We start from the raw sequence: 22,121 nt of genomic DNA on the forward strand, positions 1-22,121 counted from the left end.
ATTCTGTTTAAACAATTTAAATGCTTACATCTAAATTGGTACATCCTTTAGGGTGGGCTAAAGTGAAGGTTGGGGAGAGGTGTGTGCTTCTAGTTATAGTCCAGTCAATAAAGGGATTGTATCGGAAGTAATTAGTGAAAGGCTGATTTTTGGCCCATCGACTATTACCATTTAGACAAGTGTTCAGCCAAAAGTCCCCGCCCCCACCTCTCTTGCTTCCCCCCCTGTGCCCCCCTAAACATATAAAGTGTAAGGGTTTCGTAAATCACGTTTTTCTCGATTGTTAAACGACATATTGAATTGCAATTAGTTTTATTGTCTTTGTTATAAAATTTCCTACAATCATGTTCAGTTAACTTTCGTCGTAGCTGTTATCTTTTGTTCATTGTTTGTATACAAATGTACAGATTTATATATTTTTGAACATATAGTTTTATTTTTGTTGCCTTAACTTTTTTCGCTGACGTTTTATGAAAATATGTTTAAAACAAAAGTTGTAGCTGCTTTCATTAGCTTTAAAATGATGTATAATAGTACTTACTTAAATGAAAATCCTGCGAGATTCAGCCGATGTAATGGAGTATGCGTGCTCAATCTGTGAGCTAAGTTGGGCTGGCGCGGCATTGCAATACTATCATTGTTGTAATATGGAGAGTGTTTTTTTTTTTTTTTTTTACTAAAGGTATACTAATGCATTATCTCCATTCCCCACCGCAGCAAACCTGCGACTAAGCAAATTTTCATTTACCTGGCTGGATATTTACTCAAACATTCCCTTAAAATCGCCAGAATTATTTCCTGATCAGATTATTTTCATGAATACTTAGGTTTGCTGCTACAGCCAAGGTATTGAAGAGTGTTCTTTTATCGATATGTTGATAGCTTTTGATGAAATAAATAAATCTAATTAAAATATATATATAAACAAGCAGACTACAACAGTTTTTTATCGTCCAAAAGAATAAAATGGGAATTTTAAAACTTAATTTTTATGAATTATCTCCGTAATTGTTAGGCGTTTAACGTTGCACCAATGTACAAAATTATTTATTTTTTAAGCTCTACAAAATGGTTTTGAAAGAAATTGTAATAGTTTGAGGTTTTAGGGGGGGAATGGGAATAACCAACGTTTACCCCATGAAAACCCTTATAAAACCCTATTCCCATAGTCTGATCATGCTGGTTCACAAACTCGTTCGAATGAACGTAGATTGATATATTTGTACCAAATTTCATCCAATCGGATCATTTTTGTTTGAGTTATCACGCTAACTGACTCATGTATCTATATATATAAAGTGATAATATATATAGATATATGATTTTAAGTTTTACATTTTATTTATGAATTTTAACGGTGGAGGGTGTTATCGGCCTCTGAGGGCTTCAAAATGAAAAACTAAATCGGGCCCGGGTGAGACCTACGGTAATAGTTTATTCCCTATGAGGAATTTGCTAAAAGAACAACCGAAACCAAACCCATGTACAGTTAATAAAATGTATTTCTATCCTTTGTAATTTAAAAGCATGAAATCATTTTATATGTACGTAATAATTTTATAGGATGTTATTTTTGAACAAAATAATTGCATTATCATGATTTGAAGTTAAGAATTACTCATATATCGAATTCAAAATTTCCCCTTACAACTTCTTTCCCCCCCCCCATATCTTATATTTTCAACACTGGGGTAAGACGACTCATCATACACTAGGTTTTTAATTTCTTGTCTTATCAAAGCCGCAGCTGTAGAAACAATTATCTTATAATCTTATCACCATTATGCCTTTTATTTTAAGAGAACCAAGTTTCAGAGAAAATCTTGTCCACCCTATTTCTTAAACAAACTATGGAGGATTTATTTTTATGTTCGTAGTCTAATAAGAAGTCTTTCACCAAGTGATTAAGTAATAATGTTTTGAAGTACTTCGTTTTATAAACCTGGTCTCTGCCTGATATATATTTCATCAATTGCAAAAGGCTAGGAATAATATGCTGGTAATCATCATTTTCCTCAATGAAATCGCAAACTTTTATGAATTATTCTTTTAATAAATCGTTAACTGGTCTACCACGACCTACACACGTATTGGTGTGAATGTGTTGTTTCAAAAACCTAGCATAACAAGGTAAACAAATCCTGCAAGCCTAGACCTAACCTAATCAGCCCAATCATTTTTCCTATTTTCAATACATTTACTTATAGTTTGTTTGGTAGTTAAATTACAGTATGAACTCAATCGACTGCTTTCCTATTGTGTTTTTAGTGTCTTAAAATTTAAAAATCTAGAAAGTACAATAATGGGTAGAAACGTCTTGCATGAGTGCGGTAACAGATCAAATCAAATCAGTTTTTTTTCCACAATATATATAAAATTTACAATTTTTCAAAAAATAAAATACGAATATATAAAGTAGTCTTGAAGCATTATACAGTACAGTGTTTACGTAAAATAATTCAAGTAAAATTAAATTTATAAAGTTATAATAGTATAAACTTAAATCAGCTATGGATTAGCATTGGAGTTAGTAGTAGCTATAAGTATTGATCAGCTATGGAGCGCCATATAAAAATAGTGCACACAGTCCCTTCACGGTTAATATCTTATTACATAACCATAAAGTACATGTTTCAATACATCATTTTAAAGCTGATAGCAGCTACAATTTTGTTTGATAAATGCCTTCATAAAATGACGGTGTTAAAAGTTTTGCAAAAAAATAAAATTACGAGTAACTAAATATTTATCTTTACATTATTCTACGGATAACAAACAAACGGTAACAGTTACAACGAGATTTAACTGGACATGATTGCAGGAAATTTTATTACAAAGGGAATAAAACAATTGCAATTCGATGTATGTTACATTTTTTACTTCCAGATCTTTGTTTAAAGATAACATCCTTTAAAAATACTACATACCTAAAAAAATAATTACATGTTTTTTTAAATGAATAAAAAAATTAACTTTAAATGTTATTAACTTTACATGGGGATTTCAATTGTTTTTTTTCTAGGATAATACAATAGTGTATCTTAATAAAAAAAAATTCTATACATTACAACAATAATGTTAGTATTTCGCGCCAGCCCCCACCTAGACCAAACCCACTGATTGAGTACACATACTGCATTACACCGGCAGAATCTTGTAAAATTTTCATTAAAGTAAGTACTATTTTACATAATATTAAAGCTAATGAAAGCAGCTACAACTTTTGTCCAGAACATATTTTCATAAAACGTCAGCGAAAAAAGTTAAGGCAACAAAAATAAAATTATATGTTTAAAAATATATAAATCTTTACATTTGTATACAAATAATGAACAAAAGGTAACAGCTACGACGAAAGTTAACTGAACATGATTGTAGGAAATTTTATAACAAAGACAATAAAACTAATTGCAATTCAATATGTCGTTTAACAATCGAGAAAAACGTGATTTACGAAACCCTTACACTTTATATGTTTAGGGGGGCACAGGGGGGGAAGCAAGAGGGGTAGGGGCGGGGACTTTTGTCTAAACTCTTATCTAAATGGTAGTAGTCGATGGGCAAAAAATCAGCTTTTTACTAATTTCCCCTCCCTAAAAACACAGGTTGACTTGACTAACTATTCTCGCGGATCCGCGCCGCAAGCGCTCTTGCGCCCGACGCCGCCTCCCGTTTTCGGACTGATTCTGTCAACTGGCTGCAATTAAAATACGTAAAACCTATATCATTTTAAAGACTGAGAAATACGCCAACTTTTTATATGAAACATTTTTCTCTATCTCGTCTCATTTCAATAAAAATCAACTTAACACACGAAGGTTGAAATTTAAAAGTGAAGAAATTTACATTCAAACTTAAATTACAAGAAAACTACTGAATATATCGATTACACTTTTGTGACGTTTTTTGTAGAGAATATTTTAAGGATTGAAATGGCGAAACAAAATTTGTTCTATTGCTGTTTGTTTCTGAGATATTGATAAATTGATAAAATATTACACATATACACTTAAAAGGGTGTAGGGGGGAAAGCAAGAGGGGGAGGGGCGGGGACTTTTTAGAAAATGTTCCTTATATGATCTACTAACATCCATGAAAAAATCAGCCTTTCACTAATTACTTCCGACAAAGCACTATTTTGTCCCTTTATTGACTGGGCTATTAGCACCTCCAACACGACGCTGGAGTGACGGGTTCGATTCACGCATATGCAAAAATGTTTTATGGGTTTGGACCACTTCCCCTGAGATAGCGGTATTGATTTTCTCCGTATAAAACATGAAGTAAACATATCATTGTTAACAATAGCAATAGCCTACCTAGAGCACACGAAAACGCTCTCTCTTGTCCGTCCTCATGGGTTATGAATATGCAAATCACAGAGGAAACAAAGAATGGAACAGTATAACGGAAAATCCTCCTGAGATACGGCTCATTAACTATTGTATTTTTTTTTATTTCCGTTATCCTTGACAACAGGAACTGTAACTTAAGAAAGCATTTTTGTTTGTTTAATAATTGTATCCATCACTTCTTTTAATTTGTAATTGTAGCGTGAATCTTCAATATTTATTTTGCAGTTTGGTTGCTATAAGCTGTTTGAAAACAATAACTTTGATCGTTTTTGTGACCTTATCCTGCTTCAATAAGTTTTTCGCTGGCAGCCTTTATTTTAAATTATCTTGTCTTTCTCACGTCGATTCTTGTATGAGTACAGTAAGTTTCTACAGTGTATTTAAAATTGGAGTTTTCTGGTTTATTTAAGGTCTTGAAACCGTCTGTTAAGAGATTAATCAGCTGATCTATTGTTGCGATCTTGCATCAAATGTTTTCCTAAGCAATTTTACCTTACAGGTTATTTTGTTAACAGTTTTTAATGATTTATTCATTACATTAACCACAGTGACTGGGTTAAGCTTTTAAGAGGCAAGTCACCTCAATTTTATTCGATCTGTCTGATGTGTTGTTTAGTAGTAACTTTTCACAACTGGCAAACGGGTGCAAAGCGAGTCAAAATTATGTACTCCAATTCTTCTTAGGACATGCTTATCTATTTACAATAACTTATATCAAATTGTGTTGAAATTATATCTAAGCTATATTAATATAAAAATTATGAATGAAGAATACGGGATATTGAAATAGATACCTCATAGCTTAAACTGATGGCTAAATATTGAGAAAGTTATTTAGACCGTCTGTTCTTTTTTTACTGTAGATTAACTGTTGTAGATGTATACGTTATGTTAACTAAACACCTTCCTTCGACTTTCCTTGATCATCAACGCATACAGTGCCATTATACTTTGTCTATATTTTTAACGTATAATTAGTTAACCTTTCCTCAGAAACCTTTCTGAATGTTTTCTTGTTCGTTTTCAGGCTGCAGAGGACGCCACTATGACGACGACGGCCAAGAGGAAGATACGCAAGGCGTCGGATACGGACCGAGGACCGAAAGACCCGGCGGAGTATGGGTGAGTTTCAAAACTCACACGAGTTTCGTTGTTTATAAACGCTCACATGTTTAAACTCTACAGCTCTCCATAGTGATGCTGCCTTAGTGTACAACAATTAACGTTAAAAACAGAAAAGGAGTTTTTCATTGGCAACTTTGTACGTGGTAAACATCTACAGTGGAACTTTGATAACAAGAGTTGTTTTCAAATCCCCTTGACTTTATTTGACCCTAATCACATTTACTTGCAAACCTCAATAAGAAATCAACCATTGGTAATATTTATTTCAATAATCCCCACGAGAGTCTTGTTATCGAGTTACTACTGAAGTGACTGAAGGAGGTAGGAAGTAGGACAAACATAGAAATCCCTAGCTATTCATTTCTAGTTAATTCATCTGGTAAAATTACCTCTTAATGAGAAAATTTTGTGTACACATCTATTATTGTTCTTCACTAGCTACATCGATAGTGTGCGGAACCCTTCCTATCACTTTGTTCGGTGGACCTTAAGTTCACATGTAAGAAGATACGTATCACCATCCCCTTTTTAAATGCCTTAGCTATGTTCTGAGTATGTTCTCCATACTCAGTTCTGTAGTCTTTCTAGACATCCAAAATTGTTCCTCCATTGGGAATGGTGCAACCACCCAGCTACTAACCCAGACCTGTATGTAGACACCCAATACTTTTCCTTCATGGTCGTCGATGGTGTGGAATTTCCCAGTGACCTCCTTATGTTTCCTGCTGACCCAGAATCATACGTTTACGGTATCAGTGTTCCTATAATCACTCATGGAGCAACTGTCCAATCACCTCCTAGTTGACATATTACTGTGTATGACTAGACTCCCGTGATCCTTAAGTTCCTAACTATCTCCTAATATCTCCATTTGACCCTTAATCATACTTAGATGCCCATTACTGATTCTCCCTATTCGGTTATAATATGCAGCACCCAAGTCTCTTAATTTCCTTTTGACCCAGAAATGTACACAAATAACTCCTTATATTCATTCATAGTGCAACACCCATTACGGTTCCTTCCTAGACACCCAGAAATGTTACCTCTGACCCAGGAAGTTACGTTAACCAATTACAGTACTCGTCCTAGTCACTCCTAGTGCAACTACCTCCTAATGTCCCTAATGACCTTGATCCGTATGCAGAAACCTATTAATCCCTATACATTCAAGCTATCTCTTAATGTTTCCTTCTGACCCAGAAACATACATAGACACCAACAACTCTTCCTTCCTAGTCACCCCAGGGGTGAAACAGCCAAGCTACCTCCTCATCTTCCTAATGACCTTGACCCCCAAACTGTTCATTCCTAGACACCCAGCCACCTCTTCATATTTGCCTTTGACCCAGAAACTTACATAGATACCAAGAACTCTTCCTAGTCACTCATGGTGCACTACTAACTACCTCCTCGTCTTCCTAATGTCCTAGACGCATATGCCCTTTACTTTTTCTCCTAGACATCCAAGCTACCTCTTAATGTATCTCCTGACACAGAAACGTACATGGCCGCCAACAACTCTTCCTAGTCACTCATGGTGCAACGCCCCAACTACCTCCTAATCTTCTTACTGACCCAGACCCGTAGAGACCCATTACTGTTCCTTCCTAGACACCCAGCTACCTCCTAATGTCCCAGGTGACCCACAGACCTAGAGCTGCGCGTGGACGTCCAACCTGCTGCCACTGGCCTACATTCCCAGTTGCGCAACTCAATGAATTTATCTCCAGTAGTTACGTGAGTGTGGAAAGCGTCGTCAGGAATGCTGATGTTGCTCAACCCTACGAGTGCCATTTCCACCACTGCTTCAGCCCTCCTCCTCTTCTCCCCCTCTCTTCAATTCTCACTCTTCTCTCCACTTTATGTTTCCTTCGTCCTTTCCTGAAGTTGGCCCAGCGTGCTCACATGTTGGGCAATTTTAACAACCGATTGTACTTGGGACCGCCTTAATTACTGGGGTCGGTTTCATGAAGAAACCGAAGTGGCCTGGAACTTGTAATTTGCGTGGGAAAGTATATCTTGACCTTGCGTTTCAATTTCTTCGCCTGGTTTTCTGTTTGTGGAGTACCTTTTTCGTGGAAATGAAAAGCCATTCGGTAAAAAATAGAGATCGTTACTCCATTTACTTTGTTTTAATCGCTACAAATACACCTTTTGCCTGCATTCTTAAGAAGATTTTTAATCTAGTTTTCACACGAAAGTAAATTTGTGATCACTTTTAAAAATGCTAGCCCAAGGTCAATGTTAGACAGTAAATAAATTCTACTTTCTAACTAAAAATAATGTTCAAAGTATAACTTGGGTATACATTATGATTATTGGTTGATAAGACCAAAACTGAATACCAAGACTCACTAACAGGTTAGACCTGATGCCTTTAAATTTATAAAGTTATGCTTTAAAAAAACTACTGTGTCCAGTGAATACATGTCTCATTGCAGTTTCACTTCAATAGTGGTTTTATGGGCAAATTATCTCTTTCGTCCACTTTTCAGTGGTAATTCTTATGACTTTCCTGATAGAAAGATACACACAGTTTGCTAGGGCTAACGTTCTTACAGCAATGCAAAGGCTCGTAGCCTTTGGTTAAAGCACGTTTTATGATATGTCGTAGTTTTTCAGGAATCTCCTGCCAGTTAACTCCTTACCAATACTATCGGTCTGAAATTCCCAATCATTGACAGTGTTATCATTGGAACCATAATAAATCCGCAATTTTCTTCTTTGTCAACATACTACTCTATAGTTCCAAAGTTTTTTTTTAAATATGCCAGTAACAACAAGAAATGAGTAAATCGTTCTACCACCCACTCCGTGCAGTATCCGATTCTACCCTCTGACTAGATTGGAATGCAGAAGTACGGGTTTCTTTAGAAGGCCGTTGTACAACCAGTGTCCACTATATGGGTCAGCTGTTCACTCGTCGTGTCAAAGGTCCAAAACAGCTGATGTCCATTGCAACACTTGACCACTCCTGACGCTGACGTAACGTCCAGCCACCTGTCTGCGGCTAGGAGTCCATTACTCTATGGAGAGTGAAGATACATCTCGGCACATGAGGTAGTCTGGGCCTTCTCCGCCTGCAGGGAGGCGATCCAACCTACCAACCCACTCTGATTGGGGTGTTGATAGAGACGATTTGTTGAGTGGACGAAACCTGTTCTCCCAATTACGTTGATTGGTCCAGTTGAGTTACAAGTGCAATAAAACTTTCATCGGGATAATAAATCGTCACGAACACAAGTAAGGGATGTGTAAAGCATTCTTTGATATATGTTTGTATGAATAGTTGAAGGCGTGTTTTAGCAGATCAGCTTACATCAAGAGAAACTTTAGAAGATAACATTTTCCTCGGCAATTATGAGTTGAAATTAGTTTTCCTTACCGTTTTACTGTTTTTCTACACGATTGGTAACTTTTACGTTTTTGAGTGGGAGCTGTTCAAACCCTGGTCTTGTTGGTATCCATCGTCAAACTTGAGTTAAAAAGTATGATTAACTAATTTTTAGTCCATTGAATATGCCCGGAGTTGATTATGTACTGTTCTTGAGCTACTTCATATATACTTCATGGCCATACTTCAAATTTGAGCAATTCACCGATAGGAGTTACTAGTGCGAATTGTATAACAGTTTCTTCACGTTTATCACTCTAAGTCAATCTGACAACCTCAAGCATCGGAAACCTACACTTGAACTTAAACAAGAGTTGAAATTCACTTCGTACCCTCGATTATCTTTCCTTAAGAACCTGCCGTGAAGGAAACCCCACTGGCCATACAATTACACCCATCACCTACCTAATTTACGGCCGAAGCTTGTCGGGAAGGCCAAATCAGCGTTGATCATGACAGATTAGAAGGAGAAGGACAGTCATGACCTCCGCACGTGTTAATCACTGCAACCACTCTAGATTGCCGGGTTGGTGATGATTCATGAGTCATCAGTCATCTGACTAGCGACACTTCAGTCATCAGTCATGCAAGTCCACCACAGCTAGCCTTGGCGAGGTCTGACTGAAATGGTAATGCACCGAGTCTTGCCCTTGGCAATGTTTCAAGCTTGGCCTTGGTTGAGTTCAAAGAATCCTTCCCTAACTGATGATTTGTGAATTCACTTTGGAAAAATGCTAGCCATGCAATGAGAGTCATGTTCAAGACCAGTATGAAAGTTTATGTCAAAAAACCCTGGTGATAGTTTTAGAGTACCTAATTAATTTTATGATGTAGTTGTGTGTGTTTGCGTCATTTATGCGAGATGTGCCTTAGACAAGTTTGAGAAGAAAAAGTATATATCTAGATTTAAAGATATCTAGATTTGTTTTAAGAATTTTTTTTACCATACTTTGGAGTTTCTGGTAAAAAAAAAACGTTCAAAATATGTCCTTGATAGTCCATGTGACATTTCCATTTTATGGCACTGATAGGACGTTGCATATAAAACATGTTTCGGTTCGGTGAAAGATGGTTGGGTTGTATTACGTCAAATCAACTTTGAAACTATTGTTTTACGTATCATGAAACGGGAAAGGGGTGTGCGATCTACATTTAACATAGCAAAAACCCTTAATTACCGGTAGTGCTAAAAGCTGCGTTAGATACAAACCCCTGTCCCTTCTACACTAACCTTTTAGTTCCACTAGAATGATTTTACAATTTTAAAATTATCTCCGTACAAGTTTTGCGTGGGAATTTGTATACAATGCAATTCTCTTCCTTGCTTGCACAGACTTCACTCGCACTGTGAGATACTGGTGTGAAATATACTAGTGTTTTATAACCAGTATTAAATACTATAGTAAAACTATATCGCATCAAGAGCCAAAAAAGAAGTTTAGAAGAAGTTAGATATTGCAGACTCAAACACGTGTTATAAGTTCAAAATGTGGTTGGTAAAATCATATACTTCTCACTCGTCCCATTGACAAATTTGAAGCTCGTTTTTCGTGTCTGGTTCATGTTGTTCACCGGTCGCTAGTGCAGACGAAATTTCGTTTTTATTATTTTAGGGTTTATTTTATGATTGTTTAGTAGGGAACTAGTAATTGTTGGTTATATCTTTTATTTTGTTAAACGAGATTTCAAATAACTGAAATAACAAGAAACAAATTGTAAACAGAAACATGATTAAAGTGGCACCGGATGGAACTAACAATAAAACATACCTGATCCTTAATGGTGGCAAATCTACTAAAGATTTAAGATTGTATTGTTTCCCAACAACATCCGCAATAAAATAAATAATATTATCAACTAATTTGTAATCTTCTGTAATCCTTCTGAATGTAGTTGATGCCATTCAAAAAGCTCCGTATGCGTAGACTTGCGCGGCTGGTATTAGAATGTCATGTATTTTTCTTTCGTCAACCGTGTTGTCAGACAAAATTCACTGCCAGAAAAATACCTACATTCGTATGGTCACCATTTCGAAGTCAAATATTCAAGCTTCGATCTTACTGTGAATATTAGGGGGGTATTCGATATTCCACTTAAGAACGAAATGGCTGACAGCAATTCACCTGTCAACGCGATGAACGTCGTAAAAATCTACGAATTATACACGTTTGTTTCAAACTTCTCTGTGGTTTCAGAAATATTACGAACCATCGACTCCAACCATATTAGGAGGCAGCGGTTCTAATGAGAAAATTGCTCTAAGTGGTACATGAATCCTGCTAGGGTACTTGCATATTAAAACTGGGGAATATGTTGCTCACTTACTTCTATCATCATTAAAAATTACAATCATTATTAAGAACTACCATAATCGATAATAGCCGCGTACTGTAGAGCCCGGCTACTTTTATATGCACTCAGAAAGTCAAGATGGGTGTAATTATAATTCCTACCCTGATTGTTTACATTAATAGCTTAAAGATATAAGCGGCATGCGCAGTCTCTCTTTTAGACATCTCCCTCCAGATTAGACAATCTGTTTGTTTAGACACATGTAGCCGACATCCACAGGTGATATTGTGTTATGACTGTTGTGTTATCTTATAGCCTATATTAAAACGTGACAAAGGTTTTTTTTCTTTTCATGATTCTGAATCAACCACTTGATGGATTTTTTATGATGTTGGCGTTAAAAAAAGATAATTTTGAAAGGAAAGGAATGTTGAAGGCATAATTTTACTTTAGTGTTTCAGTTTTTTTTATAAATAGAGTTTTAATTTTTCAAAAGTCCAGTAGTTAACGATACCAATTTAAAGTAGTTTCAGTGCTGGTTTAACTAACAGCTAATTTGAAACTGTCATTGGAATCTTTATATTATAAGTGATACGCATGAATGAGACTGATACCATTTACTTTTATCGTGTTAAGTAAAAGTTTGAACCGTAAATTGCCTATGATTTTCAGTATGAATTTATTAATTTCTAATGTGGGTATTATTACTTCACAGGATCGCCTGGGCCAAGACGCTGTACACGGCGTCGCTGCTGCTAGCAGAGCTGCTACTGCTGGCCTTCAGACTGCTGATCTGCTCACTAGAGTCGCTGTACAACCTGCTGCTACCCCCAGTGGAGAAGTCACTGGCCAATGAGATCGTACTGGTTAGTGATATCATTGTGCCAGCCAAATATCAGCTGATTTGAACTGTTGATTGTAAATACTAAATTTGGGGTGTTATAGGCCTAATGAACCCTCGTATCGTCTCTGTTTTGCTATGCCTAGGGGATGGGGAAACGCAGTGGAGGCTCTAAAACCTTGTAGTGGAGGTCCTCTACACCATTTGGGTGGTTCAAGGGACTTCCATCGGAAAATTTGTTAGTTTTAAAGGTGTTTAGTGACTTTTTAAAGCAATTTTCAAGGCTTAGAATTGTGTCCAAAAACCTCTGTTATGACCAAATGTATGTTTAAATTTATATAGGTATCCAAGATCCAAGGGGGGGGCTTTAGCCCCTATAAATAGCCCCCCCCCCTTGAAATCACCACTGGGGAGACGTAAAAGTGTTAGAATGAGACATAAAGAATCTTTACTGTAGTAGCTAAGGATTATGTCACATGTGTAGTTTAATAATTTAAATATAGAAAGTGAGAATGGAAAAACGGAAGTTATAAACAAAACGTTACCATGTAAAACCGAATGGAATATTAATGTTTAGCTTCTCAATATTTTAGCGGCAGGATTTACATAATTAGTTCATAATTCTACACAAATATGAATTTAAAATTCATTAACTTATACTCTAACCTCTAAAATATTTTGTGTGCATTTCACCAATTCTATTCAATCGACCCCTAACGTTTAACGAATGTTTTAGTTCTTAATTCGACTAGAATACTGTTTGTAATATCAATAATCTTAGGTATTTACTTATTGAAAATATAGCCATATTTTGAAAACCAGTTATAAAGTAGAACTAATTTGCTTAATGTATAGACAAATAAAATGTCCATCGAAATAAAAGTAGATCAAATAAATATTTAAAGGTAATTTGGTCATATTTACCATTTTTTTTCATAAGCTAGGAATGAAATTAAAATATTACAACAGAATACTCTTTTGGTCAACGTAAATATGATCTGTTTTAATCCTTGATCCTTGCTTACAAAAAGACTACATCCATAAAATGGGATATCTACTTCACTTTCACTATTTTCCTAATCAATGTTGTAGATTGATGTGACAGGTATAAAAATCTATTTCAACTATTCCTGAGCGTGTTGACTGTTTGCAGGTGACAGGTACCGGACACGGTATCGGGCGAGAGTTGTGTTTCCAGTTCGCACCTCATGGCTGCACTGTCGTCTGCTGCGACATTGACGAGAAGGGTAATGAAGAAACTGTCAGACTGCTGGCCAAACTAGGCTACACCAAGAACATACATGCGTACACGTGAGTCAGTAGATTCATTAAGATTGGTCAGTCAGACGTCAATGGTGGTCTTCTGACACACAACGAACGTAACCAAGTTAATCCTGATTTTCTATTATCAAAGTAGCTAATATTTATAGAAATCTTTTGATGCAGTCTGGACACACTTTGGTAGGCTATGGCTTCATACAGTATAGAAAGAATCCAACCAGTATTGCCATAGGGACCACAGGAAATTCAGCCACCCTGAATCATCTATGAGATAGAATACCACTTCTTCATGCAAAAAAATGGTGATGATTTACTTGGTCGTCTTTCCTACTCGACTGCTTATTTGCTTTAGGTGTTGCATTTGTGAGACATTAGCTAAACAATATGTTTGAAGGTGTACAGTGGCGAAGCAAGGTCTTTTGTCACCTGGGCGGATGTTATTAGGCATTCCTCGGTGGGGACGCTGCTGAAACTGTTCATCGGTCTGGAACAAGCTGCCCATCCCGGTTAGCAGGAAAATTTGGGTGCCTGAAAACGTCCTCAACGTCAGTAACATATTTAATGCCATACAGTTTCTAGAAGAGAAGAGCAAGCCTGATATTTCCACTATCTGATAATCTCCAGCGATCAAGAGACTTTATCATCCTTAGACAGTGTTAGTCAAGCACTTTACCATTACAATTTAATCCCCTTACAAGCCTGTAGCACTTGTAGTGATATTTTCAGTAAAATCTCTAGCTCTTACAGCAGGATGTCCTGTCAAGATTCTAGCCCTTTTCTTTGTCAAGTTCCAGCACTTTCTGATTGTGATTCTCCTGTTGTATCCGCAGATGTGATGTCTCCAACAGAGCTGCGGTCTTGGCCATGGCGGAGAAGGTACGACAGGAGGTTGGTGATGTCACAGTGTTGGTTAACAACGCTGGTATCATGCCGTGTCACCCTCTGTCTGGACACAAGCCTCAGGAGATTGAGAAGATCTTTGATGTCAACGTCCTCGCTCACTTCTGGGTATTCTTTTAGAATCGTCTGAAATTTATTTGTCTTTTTCTTCCTTGGAAAAGATTTCCTTAGGAAAGAGCAAGGAATAGGAAAAAATAAAAATTGTTTTAAGCAAGCTTTTTGTAATGCCTGGGATACTAGATTAGACTTTTGGTTATCAGACAGAAGAAAATATCTTAAATTTAACCCATTTTGCAGTTGAAACTAAATATTCAACTTCTTCTTGAATTAGCATATTGGTCTTATTGTTTACAACATATACAAAGCAGACACCTTTGGCATGGCTCTTTATAAGTTTTCATTAACATTCGTTTATCCATGTAAAAGGTCTGCAATGTATCTTGTCTCTCCAAAATAATTCAGTTGTCAAAACATTTTCCAATTTAAAACAGTATCAACATTTTAATTAGTAATCAATATAATTATACAATCCTTTAATTATCCATTCTGAGAACACGTATTGCTGATCAATATACGTTTTTGCTTATGATGTTCTTGTTACAGACCCTAGAAGCGTTCTTGCCCTCGATGGTTGCCAAGAACCACGGCCACGTTGTCGCCCTCTCCTCCATGTGCGGAGTCATGGGAATCCCCAACGTGGTGCCTTACTGTGCCTCCAAGTTCGCCGTCAGAGGTAGGCTGCTTCTTCAGAGAATTCAATTTTATGATTGAAATGCATGTGCTTCTCAACTTGAGAGAAGGTTGAACAGCAACTTTTGAGCAAAAGATAAAGGAAATATTTACCTCAATGTGAGCTTGTGTAATATAAAGTCTTAATCAAGCTAGACTTTTTTTCATTTTATCCTGGTACGACAAGACTAATCATTTTATGGGGGCGGGATGGGCTGGAATCGTAATGGATGAAGTAGTGAACACAGCCCCGATAACAGATTAGAACTAACCAGCTTCGACGTGACATGAGCTCGTTGGATATTGATTCACACATCACCCTCGTATTGCGGTAAATATTTCCTTAATTTATCTTGTGTAAAAGAAACTTCTTTCAAGTTGAACCACAAATTAGCATTTTCCTATAAATTAGTACTTGAAGCTTCATTTGCTGGTTACCTACATATTTCAAATCAATCCCATGATCGGCTGATAGATCAATACAGTAGTCCATACGTATATGTTTATTCTATATGGGGAAGCTGGAAAAAAACTCCTTGTCAACTTTTAAAATCTTGTATGGTTTTTAATTTGATGAGTTTTTTTTTCTTAATACGCTAGGCAGCAGCCAGGGATTTTTTTCACATTACTTCAGGCTAGACTTAGGGGCTGCAGCATTATCACTTAGATAAAAGCCATTGGTGATTTAACTGGATTTGAACCTGAGACTTCACAGACCGCAGTCACATGCTCTACCACTAGACCAGCTTGCTTCCCAATTTGATACATTAAAAATGTACACTGTAACAAACACAATGGTTGTCTCTGTAGGTCTGATGGAGGCTCTCTACGAGGAGATGAGGGCGTCAGACAACACTACGAGGAAGTCTCAGATCAAGTTCACCACCGTTTACCCCATCATGGTGGGCACAGGGTTGGTGAAGAGGCCGAGGAACAGGTAACCATCAGTCCAATTAGCCAATTAACCAACAGCTGATCAGTCCAATTACATTTCTTTATAGTAACTTACCAAGGCATATTACAAACATGTGATCCAGTTGAGCAAAAATGAAAATAAATCTCACTGGAGGACTTACTGAATTCTTGACTCCTTCAATTGGTCCTAGAACATACCAAATTATTTGTAGTATCCTGTAATCATAAAAGTACAGTTTCATTTATTGGACATTGTTGGCGCTTACACGTAGATTAATTGAATAGTGCAGTAGTTTTATTGTAACAAAAGTGTGAAAGCTGTAAATTTTGCAATAGGATAAAAATTTACTTTGTTGTTGTAGCCTGTACGTTCTTGAGTAGGTAAAATGTTAGTGTCACCCATCGATGTATATGTTAGGTTATATACATCGATGGAGTCACCCTATGCGTTTCACCACCTTATTATGTGGCATCTTAACGGGTCTTCTTAAGTTATATTCTTATCACGAACATACACAGGTTTAGTGATAAGAATACAACTAACACTGTATGTGTTAGTGGTAAGAAGATCCCTGAATATGCCACACAAGCTGGCAACATGCATAGGGTGACATAAACAAACATTGACTCAAGAACTACTCAAGAACTTCAGTCAACAACGACAAAGGTGAATCTAATAAAATTCAAGTTCTTAAACCTGGGATGGGAAATAAAATACATAAAAAAGATTAGTTATTGTAATAAGCAAACTAAAACTTTTTTTAGGCAGAATGATATATATATATTTTTCCCACAAAGACAGTGTGTCAGTATCAGTATGTAGGTTGTTGAGACAATCTGTTTAAGAATTGGAAAAGGTTTATGAAAAACAAATTTAAAAAATACCTAATATGAACAACTTTTTGGTAATCATTAAATTTTTGGCTTTTAGGCAATGCAGGGAAAGTCCATCGTGAAATGTAAACCAAGTATAACCGCTATCATTTATTAGTTTTTTTTTTTTTAGAATGTAGTTTGTAATGGTTCCAAAGGGCAATTTCAAAAATATTTATGTGATAACAGTTGTAATGACAAAGGAAAGTGTATACCTCTTAAATCATTATAGATACTGGTGTAGTGGTGATCAAATCCGGCATCTACAATATGTTATTAAGAATCAATGCTTTAGTTATATCTTTTCATAAAACTGTGTTGTTATTTCCTAGACGATTATAAGCAGGACAGGTTTGGGTGATTCTAAAATATAAAAATATCACACCTAAACATATAAGGTCAAATTTACGTCCTAATTGTTATTCAAACTCAAACACAATTCATGTCCTCTGGTGAAAGGCATTACAAAACACAACTAGTTTCTTTAACATATTTTCATATTCAATGACCTTTATGTTTTCTAACTGAAGCCTGTTATGTTAATTGCCTTATCGAAACATCTGGTACCAATGGACCAGAAGAATTGAATCACAAATCAGCTATTCACAGGTGACAAAGAGTACGTTTAAATTTGAAAAGATTTGGATTCATGGCCAAACCAACAAATTTGAAAGAATGGAAAAACATACCTTCTCTACAGAGGTTTATATTCTTATAACAGGAACAGGGAATAAACGTTTTTATTCTGACTGAAATAACTGACTATGGTAATTTGAATTTCTATCTGTACAAACCTTTCCTCAGCTTCAGTCATTGCAAAATCTTGCATAACCAAAGACAGAATTCTGCATAGGTGTCTGGTGTATGTAAACTAAACACTAAGCACTCAAAATATAACGGGGATATAGATTACAAATATGAAGAATAAATTATTGTTTCAGAAACTAAGCACTTAAAAAAAAACTATATTTGCCCACCAATTTGTTGGAAACATAAATAAATAAATAATCATAATTGAACCATGACAAACAAGAGATTGTCAATTTGATCTGGTGGCCTATTCAAACAAACAACGTTAACACTCTTGCTATGTTATATAGATCTTAACTTATTCTACTACTTTTATTTATATAATCATCAAGCCTTTCATTTGCAAATATATTTAAATCAATTGAATGTCATGTTGCTTTTAAACTATCGTTGTTAAAAGGATTACTAAGGAAGAAAAGAACACACACAAAACTAATTCATGTGTACCAGTTTTGCAACAGCTAATCTTCTACATTCTTCTGATAATGTTTTGGAAGGATGCAATATTGACTTTTTAATATGTTGCGAACTTTCTGTGTGCCATAAAACGCCTGGAACTGTTGACTGAAATAAATTATTATTCATTAGTTGTATATCTGTCTATTTCTTTGATGTATTCCTAAGCCTAGTTTACAACTAACTGTATGATCTCAGGTTCCCAGCTCTTCTGGCACTTCTACCTCCAGACAGAGTCGCCTCTATGATAGTCAAAGCCATGAGAAGAAACTACAAGGAACTGAGCCTTCCTCCTCCGATGCTCTTTGTCGACCGAGTCTCGAGGTAGAATAAAATACTGTCTGTACATTCTCTATATATAGCAGATTAATCTCAAGTTTATAAGTATTCTTACTTTGCACATTTATACGTTTTACGTCGTGTGTTAATTAAAATTGTTAAATAGATCTTAAAACTAGTAGGAAGAAAATAGGTCAAGATTTTTTGTCAACTGTGCCTCCAGCTACACTAGAATAATTGTCTGTAAATTCTGTACGAGATATAGTAGAATGAAATAATTGATTTGATCCTTCAATAGTCAATATCCAAAAATTTAAATGGTAACATCATGCCTCATATGAACGGTCTTCCGTTTACATCAAGCATTCTTAATTTACACAAATAGATTTTCTATGAACTCAGAACGTTCATTTGACTTTAAGTCAGTGGGAAAAGACAATGTCAACTGTCAAGGCTGAATCAGAGTGCAAATTCATGTTTTATCATTTAATACGTGCCTAGCACATGAGGAAAATGTAGTTTGTTCTAGAATAATGATTATGGAAGAGGAGTAAGCGGGAAATACGAGGAAATATGTGATGGGATGGGACAATTTGGCAAGGAACATGTATTTATATATACCAGTAATACAAGAGTGTACAATATAAATTATAAAATGTTTTTATGTTCTAAATTGTTACTCGCTTAGAGATTACTCATCCTATAGATGTACAAGTTTTTTTGTAAGATTTTATGTCAGAAAAGCCAAAGCATCCTGATATCAACTGTCCATTTTGTCTGTTTCAAAAGCTTGTGAACTATTTTATCCAAGAATAATCCACTGTACTATATTACATGCAAATCCTTACTCTTACCTTTGTCTAGAGAATCACTTTCATAAGTAAACAATTCACTCCCTTTGTTATATTGTTTTGTCAATGATAGAATAGAATCAAAAACTTGATGCAATGAAACCCCCGGCAAAGTGTTCTTCTGTAAAATATTGTTTTCTTTAATATGCATTGAACATTGACATATAGGATTTTTCATGTCTTCTAATGATCGTAGTGCAACAGAATTTAGCTTCTAACCACAATCTAATGTTAGAATTCAACTAACCAAAAGTTTAAATTGGTTTCAGCATTTTAAATTGAAAGTTTAATTTCGCAGTACCTACTGTGTAGAGAATGGTTGTCCCATTGACCTTTGGATACTGTAGTAGACATCCCATTCATATGGACCAGTTTGCCTTGATTTTTTTATTCTAAAGTACATCCTACTGTAATTCTACAAGCCAGTACCGGATTGTGCTATTGTTTCAATTCTATTTCCTACTTTATGTTTCGTTACTGAGATAGTTGACGTGACATAAAAGATGCTATATCTTGCATTAAGTCGTACTAACAACTTTAACTTGGCAATGGAATGCTAGTTCAATCAATAGTCAAAGGTTATGCTTATTTTTTAAGTGCAACATTCAAATGTTCAAAAATTGAATCGCTTGTTTGGTGGCAGATTACTACCCAGCAAATTTATCCAACATTGCAAGGACTTTTTGGACACTGGAGTTGATCCTGTAGATTGAAAAGTCTCCACAAGTACAACAATGTCTGTCAATGCAATTCTACCACCAGTAAACAGTGCTACCAACATTAGCACTGAACTACCAAAGACAAAGTGCTCCAACAATGCTTCAGTGCTACCAATACATCAACAATTACAGTACTACCATGTAATGTTATGTATTGTTGAACTGTGTACCTGTGAAGAATCAAAATGTTAAACATCTTGAGTCGAACAAGAGGTTTTCAAGTATCACCCAAGTGGTTTCAAACACATTAAAAAAGAAACTCCAGTTTTAAAGGTGATTAACAATGATCAACCAAATCAGTCTTAAACTATATATTTTTTGTTAAGTGGCAAACATTTTAAATCCAGTTCCAGAAGTATAAAAACTAAGAATAAAGTTTTTTTCTAAATTTAGTTGAATAACATTTGTTTTTTTTTTCAAAACCCTGAAATGTAAATTCCACGTTCCATGACAAAATTAAAATGTTTGTGATCTAGAATGTAGTTAAGTTTTTAACCAGTTAAATTACTTATTTTAACTAGAGAATAGCATATTTTTAAATGTCTTGAGAGGAAATTTATGATGTAGCCTATTGTATCTCCAGACCAAAGGATGATATTGATTGTTGCCAGTAAAAGTTTCCTTAGAACAATACAGTTTTCTAATTACAATTACAAATCGTATGTATTGTTATTTACATTGTATAATAATAGGTCTAAGTTATTTTATAAAATAAAACAAAAATAAGTATGTATGGTGTGTTGTTTTATTTACAGAGTAAACTAATGTTGGTTATACTAATGTCAGTGTGTCTGTTTAGCTTATTAATGTATACACAGGTTTAAGTTGTGGTGTCTTATTTTTTTATTTATTTTTTTTTATCCGGTACTGTTAGTAGGCCTATATCTACTACAGTTTTGGCAAACCTATGATAGCCTACTTTTCTTATATATTTTCTGCATTAAGTTAACTTTGTTGCCGTACTGAAATCTATCAATGATGAATTTTTAACTAATTTATAGAGATAAAAACTTCAGTTTTATATTAATAAAACAGCCGTTGAAATGTATATTGGCACTTTAAAATAGTTTCTTGTTGCGTCATTCAACCTCTAATGAATGGATTTAGTAGAGATAGGTATACTAATTTCAACGGTATTACAAATATTGATAAGTTGACAAAGAACAAAATTTTTACATAGAGGCTTCAAACCCCACAATGGCCAGTGTTGTGAGTGATTAGAGCGAGGGAAGAATACAAAATCTTTCCATAACCCTCTGCCATAACTATTTTACCGTACAATCCAGTAAAACTGTATCCACAATTTGCACAAATAATTTGACATTCGGTTTCACCAACATTAGCAACTCTGCAAGGTGCACACAGTTGAGTGCAACAGTTGCACCATTGCAATTGCATACAAGGTGCACCCCACACACCGGCCTACCCCTGACCTATACCACAGAAAACATACTACTATAACCATGTATAGTAGGTTATAGTAGTATGTTTTCTGTGCCTATACTATGATATACGATAGGTTAGGTTAGGTTACTAATACTCTAAAAATTTTGGTTTTTTTCTAACTTTTTAAATTGAAGAAACTTTCCACGGCTCTATTATTTTAGAAATTTGTACAGTGATTTGAAACAATATTTTATAAATTTCAGAGATTGAATTTGCGTTCTTAAAATATTTGTTACAAGTAAAAAATAAAACTTTAAATGCATTTATTTACCTGATGTTTATGCTATGTGCATCAATGAATTTTATTTTTCAAACAAACTTACTTCTTCTTCTCCTTGCTGATAATAATAATTATGATGAGACCCATGAGCAAATTGCACTATTTAACAGGGTTCAAAGCTTCCAAGGTCAAAATAATAATTCAATACCCTTTTAATATCTCAAAGATCTAGTTATACACTATAAAAACTGAAAAATTTAAAACCTACCTAAATAAGGTTACAATTATACAAAAATAGCCTTTTTAAAATTCACTTTCACAAACTGTCTCTTGTTTACATTCTGACTGTGGCATTCATTGTAAACATTCAACTGAAGGATCAGCTGATAAATTACAATTCACATTTAAACCGTTATAAATAATTTTATTAATCCTCAGCAACACAATTTTTTTAATATGAACTCTAGGTATAATTGAATCTGTAGAATTTCGGTAGCACGTGTAGTGGACTGTATTTATAAGATAAGCGGAGTTTGATTCTTCAAATTAGAACACTGAGATACAATTAACAAATAGTTTTAATATTAACAAATAAACTTTCAATGATTTTACAGAACTTTAAAGAGAGATTG

General features: G+C 35.2%; 1 protein-coding gene across 2 annotated transcripts in view; it reads left to right on the forward strand.

Moving 5' to 3' along the window:
* LOC128988759 (estradiol 17-beta-dehydrogenase 11-like) overlaps positions 1-20,556 on the forward strand; it is a 38,421-nt gene extending 17,865 nt beyond the window's left edge. For both annotated transcript variants that reach the window (XM_054410368.1, XM_054410367.1), the window contains exons 2-9: positions 5,383-5,477; positions 11,885-12,035; positions 13,164-13,321; positions 14,122-14,299; positions 14,795-14,924; positions 15,731-15,857; positions 18,173-18,298; positions 19,748-20,556. In XM_054410368.1, the coding sequence (XP_054266343.1) occupies positions 5,401-5,477; positions 11,885-12,035; positions 13,164-13,321; positions 14,122-14,299; positions 14,795-14,924; positions 15,731-15,857; positions 18,173-18,298; positions 19,748-19,817 (1,017 nt within the window). In that variant the 5' untranslated portion in view covers positions 5,383-5,400 and the 3' untranslated portion in view covers positions 19,818-20,556. The remainder of the gene's footprint in view (positions 1-5,382; positions 5,478-11,884; positions 12,036-13,163; positions 13,322-14,121; positions 14,300-14,794; positions 14,925-15,730; positions 15,858-18,172; positions 18,299-19,747) is intronic.
* The last annotated feature ends 1,565 nt before the right edge of the window (positions 20,557-22,121 follow it).

Source organism: Macrosteles quadrilineatus, unplaced genomic scaffold, assembly GCF_028750875.1.
Source record: "Macrosteles quadrilineatus isolate MER2022 unplaced genomic scaffold, UCM_ALF_1.0 Scaffold_3__2_contigs__length_128488019, whole genome shotgun sequence".
Taxonomy (NCBI): domain Eukaryota; kingdom Metazoa; phylum Arthropoda; class Insecta; order Hemiptera; family Cicadellidae; genus Macrosteles; species Macrosteles quadrilineatus.